The sequence below is a fragment of the Salminus brasiliensis genome, chromosome 7 (genome assembly GCF_030463535.1).
Source record: "Salminus brasiliensis chromosome 7, fSalBra1.hap2, whole genome shotgun sequence".
NCBI classification, from domain to species: Eukaryota; Metazoa; Chordata; class Actinopteri; order Characiformes; family Bryconidae; genus Salminus; species Salminus brasiliensis.
In genome coordinates, this window is record NC_132884.1 from 29154280 (window position 1) to 29174933 (window position 20654).

Sequence of the window (20654 nt, forward strand, 5' to 3'; positions counted from 1 at the left end):
TTTGATTTATTCATCAAATAACAACAATATTAAAATATTCAATAAATGCATTCTTTGGCACCTCTAATATAGTTGTCAGGATAAATGTACTGTACTCATGGGCACTTTCACATTGAACACCCCTTACTCATACATCAATTCTTTACAAGTTCTTTATTTCCACTGAAGTCTTTAATGTTGCAAGAGAGGAGTGAGTCAAGCTGATTCACACACACACACACACACACACACACACAGGGATACAGTGTTCCAATAGAGATGCTGTCTTCCACAACTTCTAATTGCTTAATCAGAGCATGGCTGGAAAGAAAGCTCAACTAATTCTATAATAATCATGCAGTGACATCAGAGATCATGAATAAAATATTCAGTAGCAGAGGAAAGAGTGTTAAGTACGTACAGTATGTTAATGTACAGTTTATTAATGGTGGGAGAAAATGTCCTATATTCAGGTTATTAAGCAGGGTGTTTTACTGTAACAGCTGTGTTGTACTTGAAGATTTTCGGGTGCTTTTACTCATCATCCTCGTAGTGAGTGTCTGCCTGTATGTCAGCTACAAAGACAGACAAATAAGAACTGTAAGTATTCAAAATGACAGCTTTTGAGGTGAGGGTGAGGATTTAAGCATGTGGTTTGCACACTGCTAATGAGAGTATATGTTACAGTACTTGCTTGTACCATTAGCAGTACTACAGTCACACATGTCTTGACTGACAGAATGCATTTGTGGTGAGGTGTGTGGTAAAATCATCTAAGTGTGATTGTTTTCCACCAATTGTCTGCATAACATTTATGAAAGCTGCTGTGTCAGAAAGAATGAAGAGCAAAGTAACCTGTAAAATGCAAGCTCCTTTGTCGCTTCAGGGCACCAGGAGAATGATTTCCTCTCTTAAATTAAATGCAGAAATATGCTTTAATACATAGTCATTTTATACAGCTGTACCTGTAGGCCTACCTAAGCCTACGTTCACACAGAAAGATTTTTGTAGGGCTGTTCATTATAGCTTTTTAATGTCACCTATATCCGGCATTGGTCTGAACAGTTCACACTCCTAAACTGAGGCACAGGCACAAAAGATAAATGCTTCACGTGACACATTTATTGTGAAGGTCATGTTGGATTGACGCATAAACTCCAATCTGGCTGTTCAGACTGGGTGACATGTTAGATATGTATGATTTCAATACCACATATAAAAGTGATCAAAATCGGAATTGTGTGTCACACATCCAACTGAATATGTGAACAGTCTGACCCTGTCCAACTTTTACCTGCTGTGTGAAGGTAGTCTAAATGTCTTGTTATATACAGTAGTCTATTTGTTGTTTACTCACCGGAGCAAAGCTAGCACTTTTCCTCACTCCTGTTGAATTTATTTTGGGGGCTGGGTAAGATGGGGGTAGTGGGATAGAAAGGCTGCTCAGGTTCACATTGTAAAGGGTGCTAGCAGAGGCAGCAGTTCCATTTGAAGGAACGGGGGGCAGGGGTCCCTTCTTCTGGGCCAGAGAAACCGATGCAGTTTTAGGGTTGGGGAGAGTCTTCCAATAACTGAACGACTGGTTAGTTGAGAAAAAACTTGGACTGGACTCTTGGAGTGGTGAATTGGATGGAGCGCTCGCCTTAAAGTGAGTGGGGGTTGGAGTTTTGGGGGATGACGAGCTGCAGAATGAAACAGAATTATGCAACATTGCATAACTTAGTCAAGCAGATCAGCGTTCAGAGCTACAGATCCAATCAAGCCCTCAGAGATGACAGAAATCAGAAGTTAGAATGAATTCACAAAGTGTGCACATTGGAACTGTAAGGGGTTTGGAGTGTGTGTACAGGAGTGGATTCTGCTCACCAGCTGTCTTTTCCAGATTGAGTTGCACATGTGTTCAGCTTGTCCCTCAGCAGCCAGCCAGATGTGGAGTCCAGACTGTTGCTGCGCATGAACACGGGGTGTTCTACAGAACACAATTAGGATTTAGTGACATGACAATATTATTGTCACAATACCAACAAGAGAAATATTACTGTAACTGTAGCTGCATTACTGTTGTGTGATTTAATAGAATACGGTGGTCTGTGATACAGTGGTCTAATGATTCACATGTTCTTAAAATGCTCGATTTTAAGGTCACGATTCAATTTGATTTTCAGTATTTCATATTCTAGAGGACTCTAAATTCCACACAGATTGGTTTGGCATAAGACTCATCCCCGCCCTGCTTACTCTACTCTGACAGGCCGGATACAGATGCCTAGTTCTGATCAATGACTGCTGCCAGAGGTGTGAACCTCAGAAAATTATGGAAGTGGCAATCTAGGATCGTAGGTGGAGGGGGGCATCAAGGGACCTAGACTAAAATGTTTGTTTACATTATTGGCTCCTGACTACTGCTTTTAAATTGGCTCAGATTCTAATGCTTTCCCATTTTCCCTGCTTTTAACACATCACCCTCAAGCACTGACTGTTCACTTGCTGCATAATATATTGACCCCTCACAGATGCCACTGTAGAAAAAAATAATCTATGTCACTTCACCTGTTTTAATGTTATGGCTGATCGGTGTGTATTGGGATTGGGAAAATTCAACATTCAACCACACATTTACACTGCCACCTGCTGCTGTGTATGACTGAATAACACTGTGGGTTCAGTGTAAAGCTGGAACGTGTATTAATGCATGTTGTTGTGCAGACCTTTGCTATTCTGGATACTCTTCTGTACAGCGCTGTAGAAAAGGCCAGCCTCCTCCTCATCAGTAAAATTCAGTCCAGTCTGGCAGTCCTGTAGCAAAAGATAGATAAGTCAGCAGATGCTTAAAGAAAGCATTTTTAAACCTTATCCAAAGCTGAAATAACTGAGTCAACAGGTGTTCTGTTGTTGTTGTTGTTTTTTTAAGTACAGTGACTTGCTAAGGTAATTTTGTATGTAAAACAATGGTGGTAAAGATGCAGCAGAGATAGATTATGACAAATACAGAAGTATTATTTAAAACTTAAAATATTCATCATTATACTTAGGAAAAAAGTGTGGGGAAGGGGTTAAAATGTAGAGAGACTAACATCTCCTGGAAACGTGTGGAAATAGGGACAGGGTGCTAAATACTCAAACGGTGTGTACAGCTCCTGCTCCCAAAGCAGCTTCGCTTTCTGCTGAGGGAAACACACAGATGTTACTGCTGCAGTAACTGAATAAACATCTAGAACACATAAGAAGCAATTCAACATCATCAAAGTATGTGGACACCTGATCATCACATATAAGTTTGTTGGATCCTGTTCCAGAACCATGGGCAATTTGTGCCCGTTCGGTCAGAAGAGTATTTTTGAGGTCAAACACTGATTCTGGAAAAGAAGGCCCTGCTCACCATCGACATTCCAATTCATCACAAAGGTGTTTAATGGGGTTGAAGTCAGGGCTTTGTGAAGACACATACACCTTTGAGCTGTGGGTGTGGCTGAGACACCTAAACCCAATCAATTAGATTTGTCCACATACCTTTGGCCATAGAGTTTAGAATGATTGCATTTTATGGTCACATTGGACAGTTAGTCGGATATGCCTATATCAAAGAAAGAGTATAATGGCCATATAAAGAATAGGGCTAGTATGTGTTCTTGCTCGTGTGTGTGTGTGTGTGTGACCTTGACGCAGAAGACACGTATAAATGATGAATGTAAAGTCCTGTCCTGCACCAAACACACAACTCCACAACTGTGAAATTTCCACTCTGACTTTTGACCTCTACGAGCTGCAGTCGCCATGAACAGCTGCGCCACTGCGCATGCAGACACCTGGAATACACACAGACACACACACACACACACACACACACACAAAACAAGCCCAAATAGTAATAAATAAATGTTGTCTGTTGTTTTTGCCAGTAAAATCAGTTGTGCAGGAAGAGAACACAGTGCAGCATTCACAGCTACCATAAACAAATGAGTTTCTAAATAAACACAGATGTCTCAGATGACAACAACCACAGACAAGCTATAACTATATAACTATAACCTTCTGAGCTACAGTTTATTCCCATTTAGAGTGCAATTAATGGTTATTCGTGTTTAATTAATGTTTAATAAGTAAAGTGTAATATATATATATATATATATATATATACAGTGAGTCCAAGAAGTATTTGATCCCTTGCTGATTTTCTTCGTTGGCCCACTAATAAAGACATGATCATTCTATACTTTTAATGGTAGATGTATTCTTACATGGAGAGACAGAATATTAAAAAGAAAATCCAGAAAATAAATCTAAGGAATATATATTAATTGATTTGTATTTCATGGAGTGAAATAAGTATTTGATCCCTTAGTATTCATTAGCAGTTCTGGCTTTTACAGACCAGTTAGACACTCCCAATCAACTTGTTACCTGACCTGAAGCCACCTGTTCTCACTAATCACTTGTGTGAAAAACACCTGTCCACAGAATCAGACAGATCACACAGATTTCAAGTCTCCAACATGGGTAAAACCAAAGAGCTGTCACAGGACCTCAGAGTCAGAATTGTTGACCTTCACAAAGCTGGAATGGGCTACAAAAAGATTAGTAAGGTGTTGGATGTGAAAGTAACAACTATTGGTGCAATTATCAGAAAGTTTAAAGAGTATAACATGACAATCAACAGACCTCGGCCCGGTGCTCCAAAGAAGATTTCGCCTCGTGGGGTGGCAATGATGCTGAGAACAGTCAGAAATCGTCCTGCAACCACTCGGCAGGAGTTAGCAAATGACCTGAAGGCAGCTGGGACCACAGTTTGCAAGGAAACAATTGGCAACACTTTGCGCAACAATGGATTCACATCCTGCAGTGCCCGAAAGGTACCCCTGCTGAAGAGAGCACATGTGGAGGCGCGCCTCAAGTATGCCAATGATCATTTGAAAGATGAACCAAGTTATTGGGAGAAGGTTTTGTGGTCAGACGAGACCAAAATTGAACTTTTTGGCCTCAACTCCACCCGCCATGTGTGGAGGAAGAAAAATGCTGCCTATGACCCCAAGAACACTGTGCCCACCGTCAAGCATGGAGGTGGAAGCATAATGTTTTGGGGGTGTTTCTCTGCCAAGGGTACAGGGCTACTTCACCGCATCACTGGGAAGATGGATGGAGCCATGTACCGCACAATCCTGAGGGACAACCTCCTCCCCTCTGCCAGGGATCTGAAAATGGGCCGTGGTTGGGTCTTCCAACATGATAACGACCCTAAACATACAGCAAAGGCAACAAAGGATTGGCTCAAGAAAAATCACATTAAGGTCATGGAGTGGCCCAGCCAGTCGCCAGACCTCAATCCGATCGAAAATCTATGGAGGGAGCTGAAGGTCAGAGTTGCCAAGCGACAGCCCACCAACCTTCATGATTTAGAGAGGATCTGCAAAGAAGAGTGGGCCAAAATTCCCCCTGGTGTGTGTGCTAAACTTGTGGTTAACTACAACAAACGTCTCACCGCTGTGCTTGCAAACAAAGGCTTTGCCACTAAGTATTGAGTGTGTTTGGCAAGAGGGATCAAATACTTATTTTCCTCATTGAAATACAAATTAATTAAAATATATTCTTTAAAATTATATTCTGGATTTTTGTCTTGATATTCTGTCTCTCCATGTTAGAATATATCTACCATTAAAAGTGCAGAAGGATAGTGTCTTTATTAGTGGGCAAACAAAGAAAATCAGCAAGGGATCAAATACTTCTTGGACTCACTGTATATATATATATATATATATATATATATATATATATATATATATATATATATATATATATATATATATATATATATTCTATTCTATTCTAAATCATTTGTATTTTAACCAAATCTGTAGTTTTTGTCCAAACCCTAATACACACACATTGCTTATATATTAGTTAATATAGCAGTGACTGAACTATAATTCTAAACAGTAGTAACTGTTTAGTAGTAGTAAAGTCCAAGGTACCTGGATATATAAACAATACATATAAAGGTAGGCATTATGCACATTAGATCAGCTTTAGAAAGACACAAAATCATAGAAATAAAGCTTTCCTGGAGTGGAGAAACTGTGTGCACTCACGCTGCAGTCCTGGCCGAGCATGTTGAAGAGGAGGCCGTTCTCTCGAGTGGACAAAAGCGTACTTAAAACCCGCGACATGTTTCTGGACTCCTCTAATAACTACTTTCTCCACACTACATTCACATTTGTGCCCAGGTCTAACTTCTGATTATACAAATACAGTACACCCCCCCCCCACACACACACACACATTGCTGAACTTCCAAATGCAAATAATTGTGCACCATGTTCAGCAATATTCTCATCACATATGCCCAAACACACACACACACACACACACACACACACACACACACAAACACACAAACCCTATTAAACAGCAAATGATTGGAAAGTATCTGTTTCATAAGACCTTACACTGTATGTTGTATGTACACATCTATGTCACAGAATCAGCCAATTTCAGTTCTGTTGAAGCTCTCAGATATGAATTGATATGAATGGTAATAGTCCTCAGACAGTAATTCGGGATTGCTCTTTTTGTATTGTGCACCGTAACACCACCATCTAGTGGTTATATATAACATCAATCTTACTGAAGGCCGCAAGCCGTTAACTTACATTCACAGTTCGAAATAGTAAAAAACTGTAGTAATGAAATTTGAAATATGCAGGATTCAAAATGCAAAAAAAGTAACATAAAATACATAAAAAGTAACATACTCAGAATACACATCACACACAACATGTGTGTTTTACTCTTTTACTGTATGTAATTATCCTCTTTATACATTTGTGGAAATATTCACTTCTTCTTTTGCCCTCATGTCCAGCTTCAGTCCAGTACTGCTTACACAATCCCAAGCAGGACTCTCTGAACCTGAACTAATGAAAAGCAGGACATTTGACCAGGGGACTCTCATAAAGTCTATACAGTCATGCCTTTCTGTGTTTTATGAGTTGTTGTAAAACACATGCACCGGTACTTAGCACATTACTGAAGGCTACTGAGGAAACCATTCAGACTTTTCATCTTTATTAAAGCTGAGTAAAAGCTTCAGTAAAGCTGAGACAGAAAACTGATAATCACAGTGATTTATTCATCTACTCATGCTTTAGCAGAATCATCAGTGTTTGCAAAGAAACATGATTACTATTACACCATATGCTGATTTAAAATGAGTTAATAAATGAGCGCTGATGCTGTTTGTGTGTTTTTATTAAATAGGTTTCAATCTGAAAAGGTAACTGTCCATATTAGCTTTTCTGAATACAGAGTGGAACAAATACAGATACTTCATTTTTATTATTTTATAATTTGTGTATATCTTTTTTTCTACATTAGCCAGGAATAAAATATCTTTACATTGACACTGAAAACGAAGAATGTTTTTGCTGTTTTAGCCATTATTTTTTTGTTTTTTTCTCAATACATCCCAACCCTGAATTTACATGTGTTTAACTTGTGGGTCAAGATTTTCAAATCACAAAATTCATTGTGAACACCCTTGGATATATGATATATTCTGTGCTGGAATGAAGTCAATAAGAATTTCCAAAAAGCATGATGTATGCATAAAAGCATATGTATATTACTATAGGGGAGTTGTAATTGTGCAGCAGACAATTGTAAAATGCATAATAATGACGATCTGGAAGTTTATAGAAGGAACCTTTGAACATTCAAGTTCCAGGAGAAAACTACCATGGCATGGCCGGTTCAGATGATTCAGTCTTTAGGAGAGTCTGAGCCATTACGGCCTTGTGTTAGATTAGGGCTGGAACTTAAACAATGGGTTCCAGGAGTATAGTAGAGGGTTTAAGGTTGCAGCCATAAGACAAAAGTCTCTACAAGCAATAGGTCTTGTTTTTGTTAATGTCTCCAGAGGTGAAGTATCCTGCCTGATTGACAGGCCAGTGTCCAGGGCTTGTAGCTGGGTTGTGCTTAATGAGATGAAACAGGACATTCTCAGGACGGTTAGACCTCTCAGGCTGATAGAACCGCACGTGGCTATCGTGGCCTGGCCAGAATGCATTAGGGTCTGCATGCCGGGTGAAAGGTTGCCTCTTGCTCCTAGCGCAGAAACACACACCAAGACAGTGTGAGGCCTGTTGTTCTCATTAACACACATTGCTCTTATTCACACAATGTCTGTAAGTAACTGATAGGTAACTGTTCCACTGTGTGTGCAGCACGTCACTGACACTTACACATTTTTGTAGACTTTATGTGGCGTTGCTTTTTTTCCCTCCTTATCCTTCTCCTCTTTTTTTTCGTCTTGTGGAGGGATGCTGCGTCCTCTCTCACACACCCCAACGCTAAGAAGAGATCCTGAACCTGTCTGCTTTAATGCCAGTCTCTTACACATGTTTACATCTTCAGGATGCAGGAGAGCTAAGAAGGAGAAACCCAGAGTATGCATGAATGCTTATGTGTTGATCTTTATGTGTATATAAGTGTACATAATTATGTCAGCTACTTAAAGGTGCACCATTGCTCTTCAACAGAGCACACACAGCCCTTATAAACTCCATAGAAAAGCACTGCCAGTAGAATAGGATGATCTGAAGCAGCTGCACATGAGCCTAAGGTCAACATGTCCAATGCAAAGCAGCTAGCTAGAGGGCATCTGGGCTGTGGGATGAGTAGGTATAGCAACAGCACTTATTATTTGTACCATATGGCTCTTGTGTATTAAGTCATAACGCATTACAGAATATGTGTTTAGCTTCGACTACTTGTGAAATCTGTAAACTGCCCTAAATAAGAATGTCTACTGGAAGAATTAGGGTGAATCTACATTTGTTGAAGTCTGAGTACCTCTCTGTAGTGTGGATTGGCTAATTGGCAGCTCATGCTTTTGGCACTGCTTCAGAGAGTGTAGATATTCTCCCTGAATCTGTTTCCTGAAGTCCTCCACCGCCCTGCCTGTGGGACCTCTCGGAGTGGATGGGTGTATGTGGGTCTCACTAGCCATCCTGGCTGTTTGCTGGCTGACCAGAACCTCTTCACTTCGCACACCACTCTGCAACAGCTCAGACATCAGAAATCAAACAGCAAAGATGAGCATGTAGCATCCTAAGCTGCAAAACAGTGCTGGTGTTGATAGTATAGTAAACCGTGAATAAGCGATAGGGGGTTAAAAATGACCAGATCTAAGTAGTAGTAGTAGTAGTAGTAGTAGTAGTAGTAGTAGTAGTGTGTGCGATTTGAGAGAGTACCATGGCCATGTCAGGGAGCAGCCGAGATGGAGTTGGGTTTTCCCCAGTTGTCTTCCGTCGGTCCATGACCAAGCATTCCAGATCAGTGAGGGTGGGCTTTCTGTGCAGCCACCCATCCAAGTCGCCCAGGTGGTCCAGCGTCCAGCGCTGCGCTCTCCTCTCTCTGATCCACTCTGCCAGCTCCGCGCCTCCTGCCCCGGTGTAGCTCTGCGCCTCGAGGCCTGGTCCTGTTCTGCAGGTCTCGGCTGGAGTCGGAGGGGCTTTAACTCGCGCGCGGTGAACCGAGACACTGTACTTTGGTATCGGGGGCTCCACGATGAGGCACGCCATTTTGTTTCAGGTTTTTCTAGAACAAATATCGCTTCTTTAACCGCCTGAACCCTCCCTTCAGCCCCGGGCCGCTTATGGGGGCGGGTATGGGAGGACGGTTTTCGAATAGGCTCGAGTCAAAAGTGGAGGCTGTAGTTTGCGCGTGTGTATCCATGACAACTAGCGCACAAGCAGAGCGTTGGGACCGGATTCACAAAAACTTCCCTAAGAAAAAAAACTTGAGTGTTGAGACAACAACTAAACCATTTATGAATACAGATCCTAAAAATCCTTATCAAATATTCTCTTAAGAAAGTCTTAATTATTTCCCCAAATTATAAACTCTTGTTTTTCTGTTTGTAGCCAATTATAACGATCCGTTTGTGCTGCATTACAGCTTCTCACACACGACGCGAGACACATGTTTAATTTCCCACTATTCAGTTAAAATCGTGCTTTGGACAGTAACTAAACTAAGCGTTCAAAAAGTCAGCAAACAAGAACTAGAAGTGAGGGTGGAAATCCACTTTCCTTCTGTAGGTATTACCAGTACTACTTGTAATAATAAAAATATGTTGAATTAAAAATAATAAATAAATATATATAAAAAAATTAATAATAAATAATTCAATTATTGGTAGACATTATTAAAACAATGTCTAAGTATTATACATAAATAATTAGACACTATTTTTTAGTAATTCAACTATTTAAACTGATCATTTTAGAGCTGACCTTCTGAACTTCTGAACTGACAGACTAAGAAATAAGTATGAGGCTATTGTAAAGTTATTGTAAAATATTTAGGAATTTGGGAGAATTCAAATGAATTTCTTAAGTCACTTTTGTGAGTCTGGCCCCTGTACTCTGAACTGACTCCATGACAGCCAAGCTAATGTTACAAGCAGAGCTCGGCGGTTTATTTGTGTGTCCATTACTTTTGTCTTATATGTAAGAGTTTACAGGGAGGCTACAGGCTTTGTACTGATGCGGGCAAAACTAGTTTTATAGTAAATGGATTTCTACTTTCCTGGGGTGTTGTAATGCATTTACTCTGCTATATGTAATCTTTTACACAGGTTAGTCATTGACAGAGCTTTAATCAGGCCTGACATGTTAATCAAACCAGAGGCAGACATGTCTGTACCAGCAACGAAAGCCATGATTAGGTCACAGATTGAGACATTAAAAATACAATATAAAATAGCCGTCCAAAATGATTGCACCTAACAAATTTATGTATTAATTAATGAAGAAGTTCATATGTGAGAATACAAATGTTCTCATGGTCACACATTATCATGTGATTCACATTCGGGTTGATCTTGGTTTGGAAAATAAGGAGCTTTTTCAGAATTGAGCAGATGTTTGTTAGCTAGCTCTCAGGTGGAGGAGGGTTGTGACAAGGAACATTTTCCATCACATTTGTTATAGTTACTTACTTACATGAGTAAAGAGCCAACAACCAGGGTATAGTGCAGTTACTAGTTCACATGTAATTGGATTAATCACAGATGGACAAATGAATGGAACCATGGCTTTAGTAATCTATCATGGTATGAAACTTCTCAAAATCTCCTAAAATTACTGTATTACTGCTATGCCTGATTTACTGCATACTACGGAATATGGTGTGTGTAGAAGAACTCATATGTCCTCTACTGTGTACTGTATCTCCTGCACACTATTATAAACCATTACATTACAGAAGTGTGATGAAGTAGGAGAGGGGTGTAGTTCACTGCAATGCTCGGTATAGTATACGTTCATCCTGTACATGGTAAGGCATGGTAACTCGCAACTGTGTCTGATCCTCCATGGTGAGCTGGATAGTCTCATAGGCATTTGAGTTTCCCGACCAACATCTCCGAGCCACCTGCAGAAACGAGCATCATTATGTAGTGTTTTACTGGGATCAGTAGAGAATTGCATTAGGTGGAAGCATTTCTGTCACTTCTGTGGCTTTTTGTAGCTTTGTTTACTTTTCTATTCAGTAGACCCCATAACTTAGACCACATGCTAACAGGCCAAGGCATATTTCCTGAAATGTATACACTTAAAGGATGTCAGCTGGAGCATTTCTTACACATGGGCTAATAAGTCTACTGCAGGGGTATCTTATCCGCAAAGGGCCTGTGTGGCTGCAGGTTTTTATTCCAGCCAAGCAGAAGCACATGTGATCAGTCATTAGAAGTTACAAGACTTTGATCAAACAAGAATTGATCAAACAAGTGGAATCAGGTGTGCTGCTTGTTGTTTTGAATGAAAACAGCAAGCACTTACTCCATTAGACACATCCCAGTTCAACATCGTTCTGGCTCTATTCCCAGCCTCCTCTGAGCCATCCAGAACCAAGCCAAAGCCTCCATTCATCACCTCTCCCCTGTATTAAAAAGATTTAGATATCCTTAGATATAATCACAGACCTGAGTAAGTTAATTACTCCAAACACGCCGCTGAATCATACCCTATTTGGCGAAAAGTATCTTGACACTTCTTTTAATAAGTGAATTCAACTACTTTATGGTGCATCAGTTGCTGACACAGGGTGTGCTTGCGCCAACAGAGCTACCTTGCCCTGCGGCATATTCTCTCCATTGTCAGTACTTGACCTCACTTAATGGTCTTGCGGCAGAATGCAATCAAATCCTCAGAGCAATGTTCCAAAATTTAGTGTAAAGCCTTCCCAGAAGAGGCTGTAACTGATGCAAACTCCCAATTAAAACTCTCGATTTCAATAGATATGTTGAATGAGTAAGTGTCTACAAACTTTTGGATATTTAGTGTTCTCCATTCATTATCTCCAAATAGTGATCATTGATAAAGATTACATTTTGAATGTCCTTTACCATCCAACACCACCTCCATTATGCAAAGCAACCCATGTGGCACCACGAAATGCATCACCAATTACGTTTTGCACAGCCATGTCTAAAACACAAACACAGAGGAATAGAGTTAGAACAGTTAGATCTGTTTAAAAAAAGACATTTACAAAAAAACATTATGAGTGTGTGTGTGTGTGTGTGTGTGTGTGTGTGTGTTTCAGCATAAGTACCTGCACAGAAGGCCGACCCATCATAAATGTTAGATGTCTCTCTAAAGGGGCTGTCTGTACCACTGACATCATGATGATCTCTGCTTATCACTACAGGTGCCTGGAAAGCGAGAGAGCAAGCGAGAGACAGAGAAATTTACCCTCCATATCAATATATTATCATATCAATATTAGCATGCATTAAGCTGTGTAGTTGGTAGGCTATACTAAAATATACACAAAACAGTCAGTGAGTGTATGTGTTCATTGAGCTTTACTGTAACTCTGCCATCTGCGACAGCTTTGTTTATGGCCAATGCTATGGACACTCTCCCCCTCTGGTCTGAGTAGAGAATACGGGCCTGAGAGCCCACCACCTATACACAGAAACACACAACCATAATCATCACAGTGGTTGTTGAGCGAGAGCAAACAGTTTAAAGGGTATGAATCAACTGTGTCTCCAGGGATATTCATGAGTAAGTGGAAATTACTGGGCTTTGATTTGAGTTCAGTTCACCCAGTGGTAAGTGGACCGTACCATGTTGTGTTTCCCAGCTTCGCGGATCCAGCGGATGTTGTCATTGTACTGCTGCCGAACTCGCTCGGTTACAGAGGCACTGATCTGTTCAAGCACAGCAGTGGCAATGTCATCAGTCTTTGCCAAATCAGCGGGGTCACCTGAGGTACACACCCAGCGGAAGGGCCCAAAACCCAGCGAGAAGATATCGCTTCACACACACAAAGGGAAAAGGTGAAAATCAGTGACGCTGTGAGAAAGGCTGGGATGTGTATGTGTGTAACTTTGTGAGTTAGTGACTAACCCCATTATGTGTTGGACGTATGAGGGATACTTAAACTCTGTAGCTCCTCCTCCACTCTTTTCCACATCAGCACCTAGGAGAGATAGCAGCAGTATTACATCAAAAACTTTGTATTTGTGTCTTTGTGCCATTTCTACATTACACTACATTGTAGTGTCAATAGGTCAATGACATGACACGCCCCTTCTTTTCCAAGTCCAATATTGTCTTGTTGAATAACTAAAGAAATTCATAACCCACCACATACACCCTTTACGTAAATGCCTTTTCAGTGTATAAAATGCCATTAATCAATCATGCAAAATTCTAAATTTCCTTAAAAATGACTTTCATTCATATGTGCCTTTAAGAAAGAGTGGACATGGTTTCGTTTTATAAAGTTAAATCTTACGGTGCATATCAAGGTCAGTAGCCCTTTCACACATATTAAAAATGTCCTAGTGCTTATTTATATCAAGAAATACAAGTTTCCTACAAGTACAACTTTAAGTACAAAGACTGCAGTAAGCATGAAGGGGGCGATATAGCACAGAAGGGTTATTTGGACTCTTTGTGCTGTTATACTGAACTATTTTATATTGGTTCTATAAACTAGCATTTAAAAAAGGGTTTCCTTGCATTTATAGAACCATTTATCCAGGCAAATACCCATGAAAACATTTGCATGTTTTTTTTGAGTTTTCATAGTTGTATAAAGAATAATTGCTTTTACTAAAGAACCCCTGATACTTTCAGTAGTGGTAAATAATGTTAAATTGAATGTAATTAAATGTTTTTATTAATGCATGGTTGTGCTGCATTTAATGTAATAATGTATATTATATTGAGTATATTATGTTAAGAATAAGAATAATTAAGTAGGATAATAAATACTTATTTTGAGAACCTTGTTTGTCATTAACACACATGCTACACACACATGTCTCTAAACTCTCTAAAAACTGATCCTAACCTCCAAGGTTTAGAGGAAAAATGCATGGAACATAATTGGCTGAGCCCCCTTACAACATTGAAAGCTTTGTAGAAATACTTGCCTGCTCTCTTAGCCTCAAGAAGGAAGGCATTGCCATAATCCCAGAAGTACATTCCTTCCTCAGACAGCTTATTAATGGCTGCTACATGCCTGCGAAGGCTGAAGAGAGAAGGGCAGTAGGATTTACAATTAGTACTCCAGACTCCAGGCATGGGTAGGGAACTCCAGAGGAGAGCTGGATTCCTGCACAGTTACTCAACTCACCTGTTAATTGCCAGGTAAACTAGGTGTGTTAGCGGAGGGAAGTCAGTAAACTGTGCTGACTCCGGCACTCAGTTCTGACAGTAAACACTGTACTGTGATTGACACTGGGGTTAATAAGTCATGGTTTCTCTGAGTGTGTGTGTGTGTGTGTGTGTGTGTGTGTGTCTGTCCGTCTGTCTGCATTTGTTTCTGTCACAGTACCTTTCATGAACAGTGGTTCTGAAGAGTTGTGGGTCAGTGTTCATGAGCTGGTTGGCTTGTTTAAAGCTGAGCTGGACTGGGTAATATCCACCACTAAACGGGTTATGCAGTGATGTTTGATCAGAACCCAAATCCACCAGTAACTCTCCAGTGCGCTCGTACTCCTGCCACAGACGCTCCCTGTTACACAAAGCACACAGACACACTGAGCTTCATGGTTTAATATCATATCACAGTACGAAAGCTAATGGTAATCTAACTCATTTCAGTTTCCCCATGCTTTAATGGTTTTAACACTGGCTTTCTTACTTACTGCACTTTACTGCCTAACTACACATAAACTTGACCATTAACACTTACCACAAATCCACAATGTTGCCATGGTAACCTAAACTCAAGGCCATCTTTGACTTCCTGGCCTCCCTGTAAGAGAAGGAATTGTTGGCTTTTCATATTTACCGTCTGTGCATCACCGAAAGATGTGATTTTTTTAAAATTATTGCTGTTATACTTGTAAATACACTATCAACAACCTTTCTCACCAGGAACACTTAAGATGGTTGAATAATTTTTAACACACACACCGCAATTAAAAAGGTTAAATCCACTATTAATCAATGAACATTGTCAATTATATACATGTATATACATATACACAAGGTTTGTGAGAACGAAGAGAGGTTTATTCAGTATTTCCTGTCTTGCCTTGGGATTTGAACCCAGATAAAAGGTGTTCTGGGTAGTTTTATACTAAAACTTCATTCTTACATTCATCAGTTACTATCATTATATCACATGCATATAACACATGTATCCTGTCTCTGTAAGCTGCACTGCAGTATGAAAGGTGATGAGATCATTTTGTGAATACTCTGATGGCCTACCAGCGATGGTAGCTTTGGCTCCTTTAAGAATGGCATTGTGTGTTACCTGATGCGCTTCATGCAGTGGTCAAGGTCATTAGTGACCTCCATCAGCCAGCCTTGCTCATGTCTCTTCTTCAGAGGAACCTCATCAACCTTTGGGCAGAACACAGCTTTAGTTGCACACTCACTGAAGATCCACAAGAACGTACTGAGACAGCACTTCTGTATCCTTTGTGCTTTAGTGGAACATTGGATAATGGTTCATGACAGGGGAGGGGTACTCATTTTTGTAATTTTCCTGGATTCAGGACATCAGTTCCCCACCCCTGGGTAATACTTACACTCAACCTGAAAAGGGACTGTTTTATGCTGAGCTATGCAACACTGATTGGTCTGTCTAGTCCATGCTTAATGTATAATGAATGACAACTGACCTCTGCAATGACTCCCACACAGCCAGCAATGACAGCAGCTTTGGCCTGTGCTCCGCTCATGCCTCCAAGTCCTGAGGTTACAAACACACGACCTCTTAGGTCACTTGTGCCAAGGTACCTCCGGCCTGCGTTCAACACAGTCAGCTACACAACCAGGATAGAAGAGAGAAGAAAAATATATGTTCACAGTTTTTATCAGCTGGCATTTTCACATACATTATATGGACAAAAGTATTGGGACATCTGCCCATTCATTGTTTCTTTTAGAAGGTTTTCTACTCGATTGTGGATCACTGCTTTGGGGATTTGATTACATTCGGTGCCAGAATGAGCATTGGGCATTGTGGATGGTGACAATAGATTCATGTTTATCTGCTCCACAGAGTCCTATTCTATTGGTAATACTTCTCTACAGGGACTAACTGAGTGTGTATTTGCACATCTGCATCAGCAAAGGGTGCAACTGGTCTGAATCTGATACTGAATCAGTATCTGAATGCATTCATTAGAAGTGGTGTCCACAAACATTTGGTCATATAGTGTACATATTTGCAGATGCTCGTATCAAGGCCACAGCTACAGCCCTTTTTTCCATGGAAGCTGGCTTCATTTGTACAGATTCAATCACTTATCAGTTATAACTGAAACAGCATAGAACCCTTCAGCTAACTAAATTACTAAGTCAAATAGTTTAGGTTGTGTCTGTTACATACCATAGTTCCATGGACAATCCCCTGAGGGCCAATATAGCAATAACTTCCAGCAGTCATCTGCCCATACCTGATCACACACACACACACACACACACACACAGAAAAGAAAATGATATATACCAGCAATAAGCACACAATAATAATAATAATATTAATAAAAAACAGATCTACACAACTATACACAGTCAATAACATAGTTAACCAAAACCTACGCTATCTAAAAGGTGCTCCACAGGGTGGTTTAAGCAGTTCCATAGGAGAACCACTTTTGTTCCTTACAAAAGCAAAAGTATAAGTGTGAAGAGCCTCTAAAAGAAATTATTCAAAGGTTCTTCTCACAGATCTCTTAAACGCATATGGTTCTTTAGGGAAGAGAGACACTCTTCCTGAGAGGAGCCAGCTGAGGTGGTTTGAGCATCTAATAAGGAAGCCCCCCAGGACGCATTTCGTTGGCGTATACTAGGCACAACCAACTGGGAGGAGACCCAGAGGAAGACCCAGGACTTGCAGGAGTGATTATATCTCCCAGCTGGCCTGGAAGAGCCTGGGGATCCCTCAGCTGGACCTGGTAGGACAAGAATGTCATGGTTTCTGCGCTTGCCTTATTGCTATTGCTAATGATGATGATCTTTTAGGAACCAAAATTGGTTCTTCTATGGCATCATTTAAAGTAATCCTGTGTACCACCTTTTTTAAGAGTAAAGCATAGAATATATGAATCTTACATGGTGATTCCCAGAGCAAACATCTTCTCATAGTTCTCCCTGGAGGAATAGTTTGGAATGACCTAGAAAGAGCACAGGGAGTCACATCACTGCATCACTACACACAAAAATAAATTCAAAAATCAAACTACATCAAACTGTAGCATGTCCTCACTATCCAATGAAAAACATGTATCTCCACAATGGTGACTTGTACAGAAGGCGGCAAAAAATGTTCTTAAGTTTGATTGGAAGTCAATGTAAATTAAGAGTTTATTCCAAGTAATTTAGATCATTTCTATTGGTCCATTCATCCAGAATTAGTGACACAGTGTACAGAGCAGCTACAGCTACAGGGTTCAAACAATGGAGGAAACAGACAAAAACGGAGATACATGTTTTTTTCATTGGACATTGTACAGAGTGGTAGGGGTGAGCTGTGTCCGAGTGACTGTGTGGTACCATGCCGTTGGTGATGACACAGCGTGGGGATGAGGGCAGGCTCGGGAACAGGCCCAGAGGATGGCCGCTGTACATCACCAGAGTCTGCTCGTCATTCATGGTGCTCAGATAGTGGAACACCAGCCAGAACTACAAACACACACACACACACACTCAGAATAATCTTTACAAAACCAGAACAATATGTTCCTGCTATCTCTCTCTCATATTCTCTCTGCTCTCACATTCTGGAAAGGCCCATTTTGGAAAGGTGGTTATTTACACATGACACAAAATTCCTTAAAACATATGGGTATAGTATATTATTTGTAAATGGACATTACCTGGGCCCAGTTACTGAACACCTGTCCGTTTCCTCCGTAGGTGACAAGCTCCTGTGGAAACTAAGCAAGTAAGAGAGATGAGAATGAGTAAGTGATACCTCAGGAAAATGGGATGAATGTTGATGTCAAAAGACATAAAGGGTTTGTGTTGTTATCAGTGTGTCAGGTGACGAGATGCAGTAAAGAGTGGAGAACATATGGAGAGGTGTATGTGTGTGTGTGCCTGTTCATACCTGAGCTACAGCTTGATCCAGATTATTCATGATCATGTGCATGATGGCTGCAGCATGCCTTGTCTGACAGGGGTACTGATCAATAGGATAGGCCCTGCAACACACACACACACACACACACACACACACACACAAACACAGGACAAAGTGAAGACCTATTAAGTAGATAAAATTCTATAAAACCATGAGGCTGCAGATTGCGGGACAGTTTGTAGACACCCTCTCTTATTATTAAATTCACTGACTGGTAGAATCTCTGCAGAAATGCTTTGCCAACAGAATAGGATGGTCTGGAGCAGCAGCACATGCTCCATATCATGGGGTATCTTGTGCAAAGCCTTCCCAGAACAACAGAGGCTGTTGCTGCAGTAAACTCCCAGTTAACACCACTGACTTCACAAGAAACGCAGGATGAGCAGGTGACAAGGGTATATATGTACATACTTGCATGTGTATTATAAAGGATTATTAGGTTATTAAAAAGACATGTAAGTCATTGATTAGTCTGTTTGCGTATACCTCATGCGTACAGTAGGGCAGAAGCGGTACATGTAGATGTGTCCATACTGCCTGAGCTCCTGAGCAAACTCTGGAGCCAGAGTGGAGTGTAGAGCAGGAGGGAAATATCTTAGAGCATTCTTCAGGGCCAGCTGATGGAGACAGGGGTTAGGCTTCAATTAACTCTGTTTGTTCTTTGCCATCACTCTCTTTCACTGTCTGTCTCACACACACAGACCTTCTCTTTCCATCTGGTTACATCGTCTCTAATCTTCTCTAATTATTGACAGGGCTGCAAACAGTGTTTAAAGGCTTCAGAGGATTCTGTATGTTTTTAAGCAGGGTCTAGGAACACCTAACCTTTGGACCCCAAGCACAACTGCAAATGAAATGTAATAGATGAACCTAAATGGACCAGAGTAAATGAAATAATCTAAAATGTCCTTGATAATAATTAAGTAATAAAGTACTGATTAGATTTTTAAAAGTCAAAAGAATTAAAAATAAATTAAGACACTGTACTTTTTAGCAGAATACTGGATTTTACACACACACACACACACACACACACACACACACACACACACATATATATATATATATATATATATATATACAGAACAAGTGGGTTTTAAAGGGTTAAAGGGTTTAAAGAGTTTCAACTAGACCGAGACCAATTTTAGCATCGAGATGGTTCTTTGAGTTACGATGGTTCTATATATATTCAATATTTGTTTTTATATATAATATAATTATGTCGATGCACATCATTATGTGGATGCACATCTTTATTATTTGTGAAACACTTGCTGATGGATTGACTCACCCGTTCCTCCTCCGCAGTGAGGTTTGGGGTGCGGACAGGTGCGTGAGGGACATTTGGGTCTCTCCCATGGTTTGGTGGAAGAGGATTTAGAGGTAACCCTCCACAAAGCTCCTTCAGAGTCTCCATCACTCGTAGTGCTAGTAGTGCTGAGAAGGTTTACAGGAATTGCTCTGGTGTGATGGAAAGCAAATGCAGGGCTGGTGAAGAGAATATTATAATCAGCCTCGTGTCCTACCTCAAGAGTCCAGTCGCAGTCAGAATGGGCTATCTAAAGTCCCTGTCCTGCTGACCTGTTGATCGCCATCCCCACCCCTTCATCCCATAGGCCTGCTGAGCCCATTCCCATCAAGGCCCATCCAGTCAGAAGCGAAGGATTTTCTTTTTACTCAGGTAATCATTGATTAAAGCAAGCATGATGTGGCAAGCACCCAGAATCTCAGACCTGGTGTTATATAGAATGAATTTTTAGCCAGTGTGACAGTAACCCAGACACAGAATCCACATGAGTTCATACAAATGTAACTAGTCCTCAGAACAGTTTCTACAATTCTGTTAAATGTTAATGAAAGTTACTATTTGAATTTTGTTTTTGTGAACTGAACTTTTAAAGCAACGTTTTTTTTTTTATGAGAATGCCACAGACTAGAACATCAAAATACAAGAGAGCTTGTTCCAAACATTCATATAAGAGTTACACTAATACAGCACAATCAAATCCATCATTCAGGATGTTTTCAAAGTTCCTTTGCTTGCTTAAAGAAGG

The 20654-nt window shown here is 40.4% G+C and overlaps 3 protein-coding genes across 4 annotated transcripts; all 3 read right to left on the bottom strand.

Moving 5' to 3' along the window:
* Positions 1 to 351: 351 nt before the first annotated feature.
* On the bottom strand, positions 352 to 3499 carry LOC140559734 (uncharacterized). Its single transcript, XM_072683337.1, has 7 exons — positions 3490 to 3499; positions 3054 to 3190; positions 2688 to 2775; positions 1846 to 1948; positions 1337 to 1661; positions 835 to 889; positions 352 to 554 (listed from the first exon to the last, which is right to left on the bottom strand). Exons 1-7 carry the CDS (start codon positions 3497 to 3499, stop codon positions 514 to 516), a joined length of 759 nt encoding a protein of 252 aa, XP_072539438.1. The 3' UTR covers positions 352 to 513.
* Positions 3500 to 6740: 3241 nt separating this feature from the next.
* On the bottom strand, positions 6741 to 9665 carry efcab12 (EF-hand calcium binding domain 12). 2 transcript variants are annotated; one of them, XM_072683077.1, is made up of 4 exons: positions 9225 to 9665; positions 8824 to 9028; positions 8214 to 8397; positions 6741 to 8076 (listed from the first exon to the last, which is right to left on the bottom strand). In XM_072683077.1, the coding sequence occupies exons 1-4, from the start codon at positions 9552 to 9554 to the stop codon at positions 7851 to 7853; spliced, it is 945 nt and encodes a 314-aa protein (XP_072539178.1). In that variant the 5' UTR covers positions 9555 to 9665; the 3' UTR covers positions 6741 to 7850. The 2 variants fall into 2 exon arrangements, with proteins under 2 accessions (XP_072539178.1, XP_072539177.1); XM_072683076.1 differs by having other exon boundaries at positions 8824 to 9037.
* A 1528-nt stretch (positions 9666 to 11193) lies between these two features.
* On the bottom strand, positions 11194 to 20017 carry uroc1 (urocanate hydratase 1). Its single transcript, XM_072683078.1, has 19 exons — positions 19892 to 20017; positions 19087 to 19217; positions 18568 to 18661; positions 18335 to 18394; positions 18012 to 18140; positions 17571 to 17632; positions 16846 to 16912; positions 16133 to 16276; positions 15763 to 15851; positions 15193 to 15255; positions 14833 to 15012; positions 14429 to 14526; positions 13395 to 13467; positions 13112 to 13301; positions 12849 to 12947; positions 12592 to 12691; positions 12383 to 12464; positions 11817 to 11916; positions 11194 to 11409 (listed from the first exon to the last, which is right to left on the bottom strand). Exons 1-19 carry the CDS (start codon positions 20015 to 20017, stop codon positions 11272 to 11274), a joined length of 2025 nt encoding a protein of 674 aa, XP_072539179.1. The 3' UTR covers positions 11194 to 11271.
* Between the last annotated feature and the right edge of the window lie 637 nt (positions 20018 to 20654).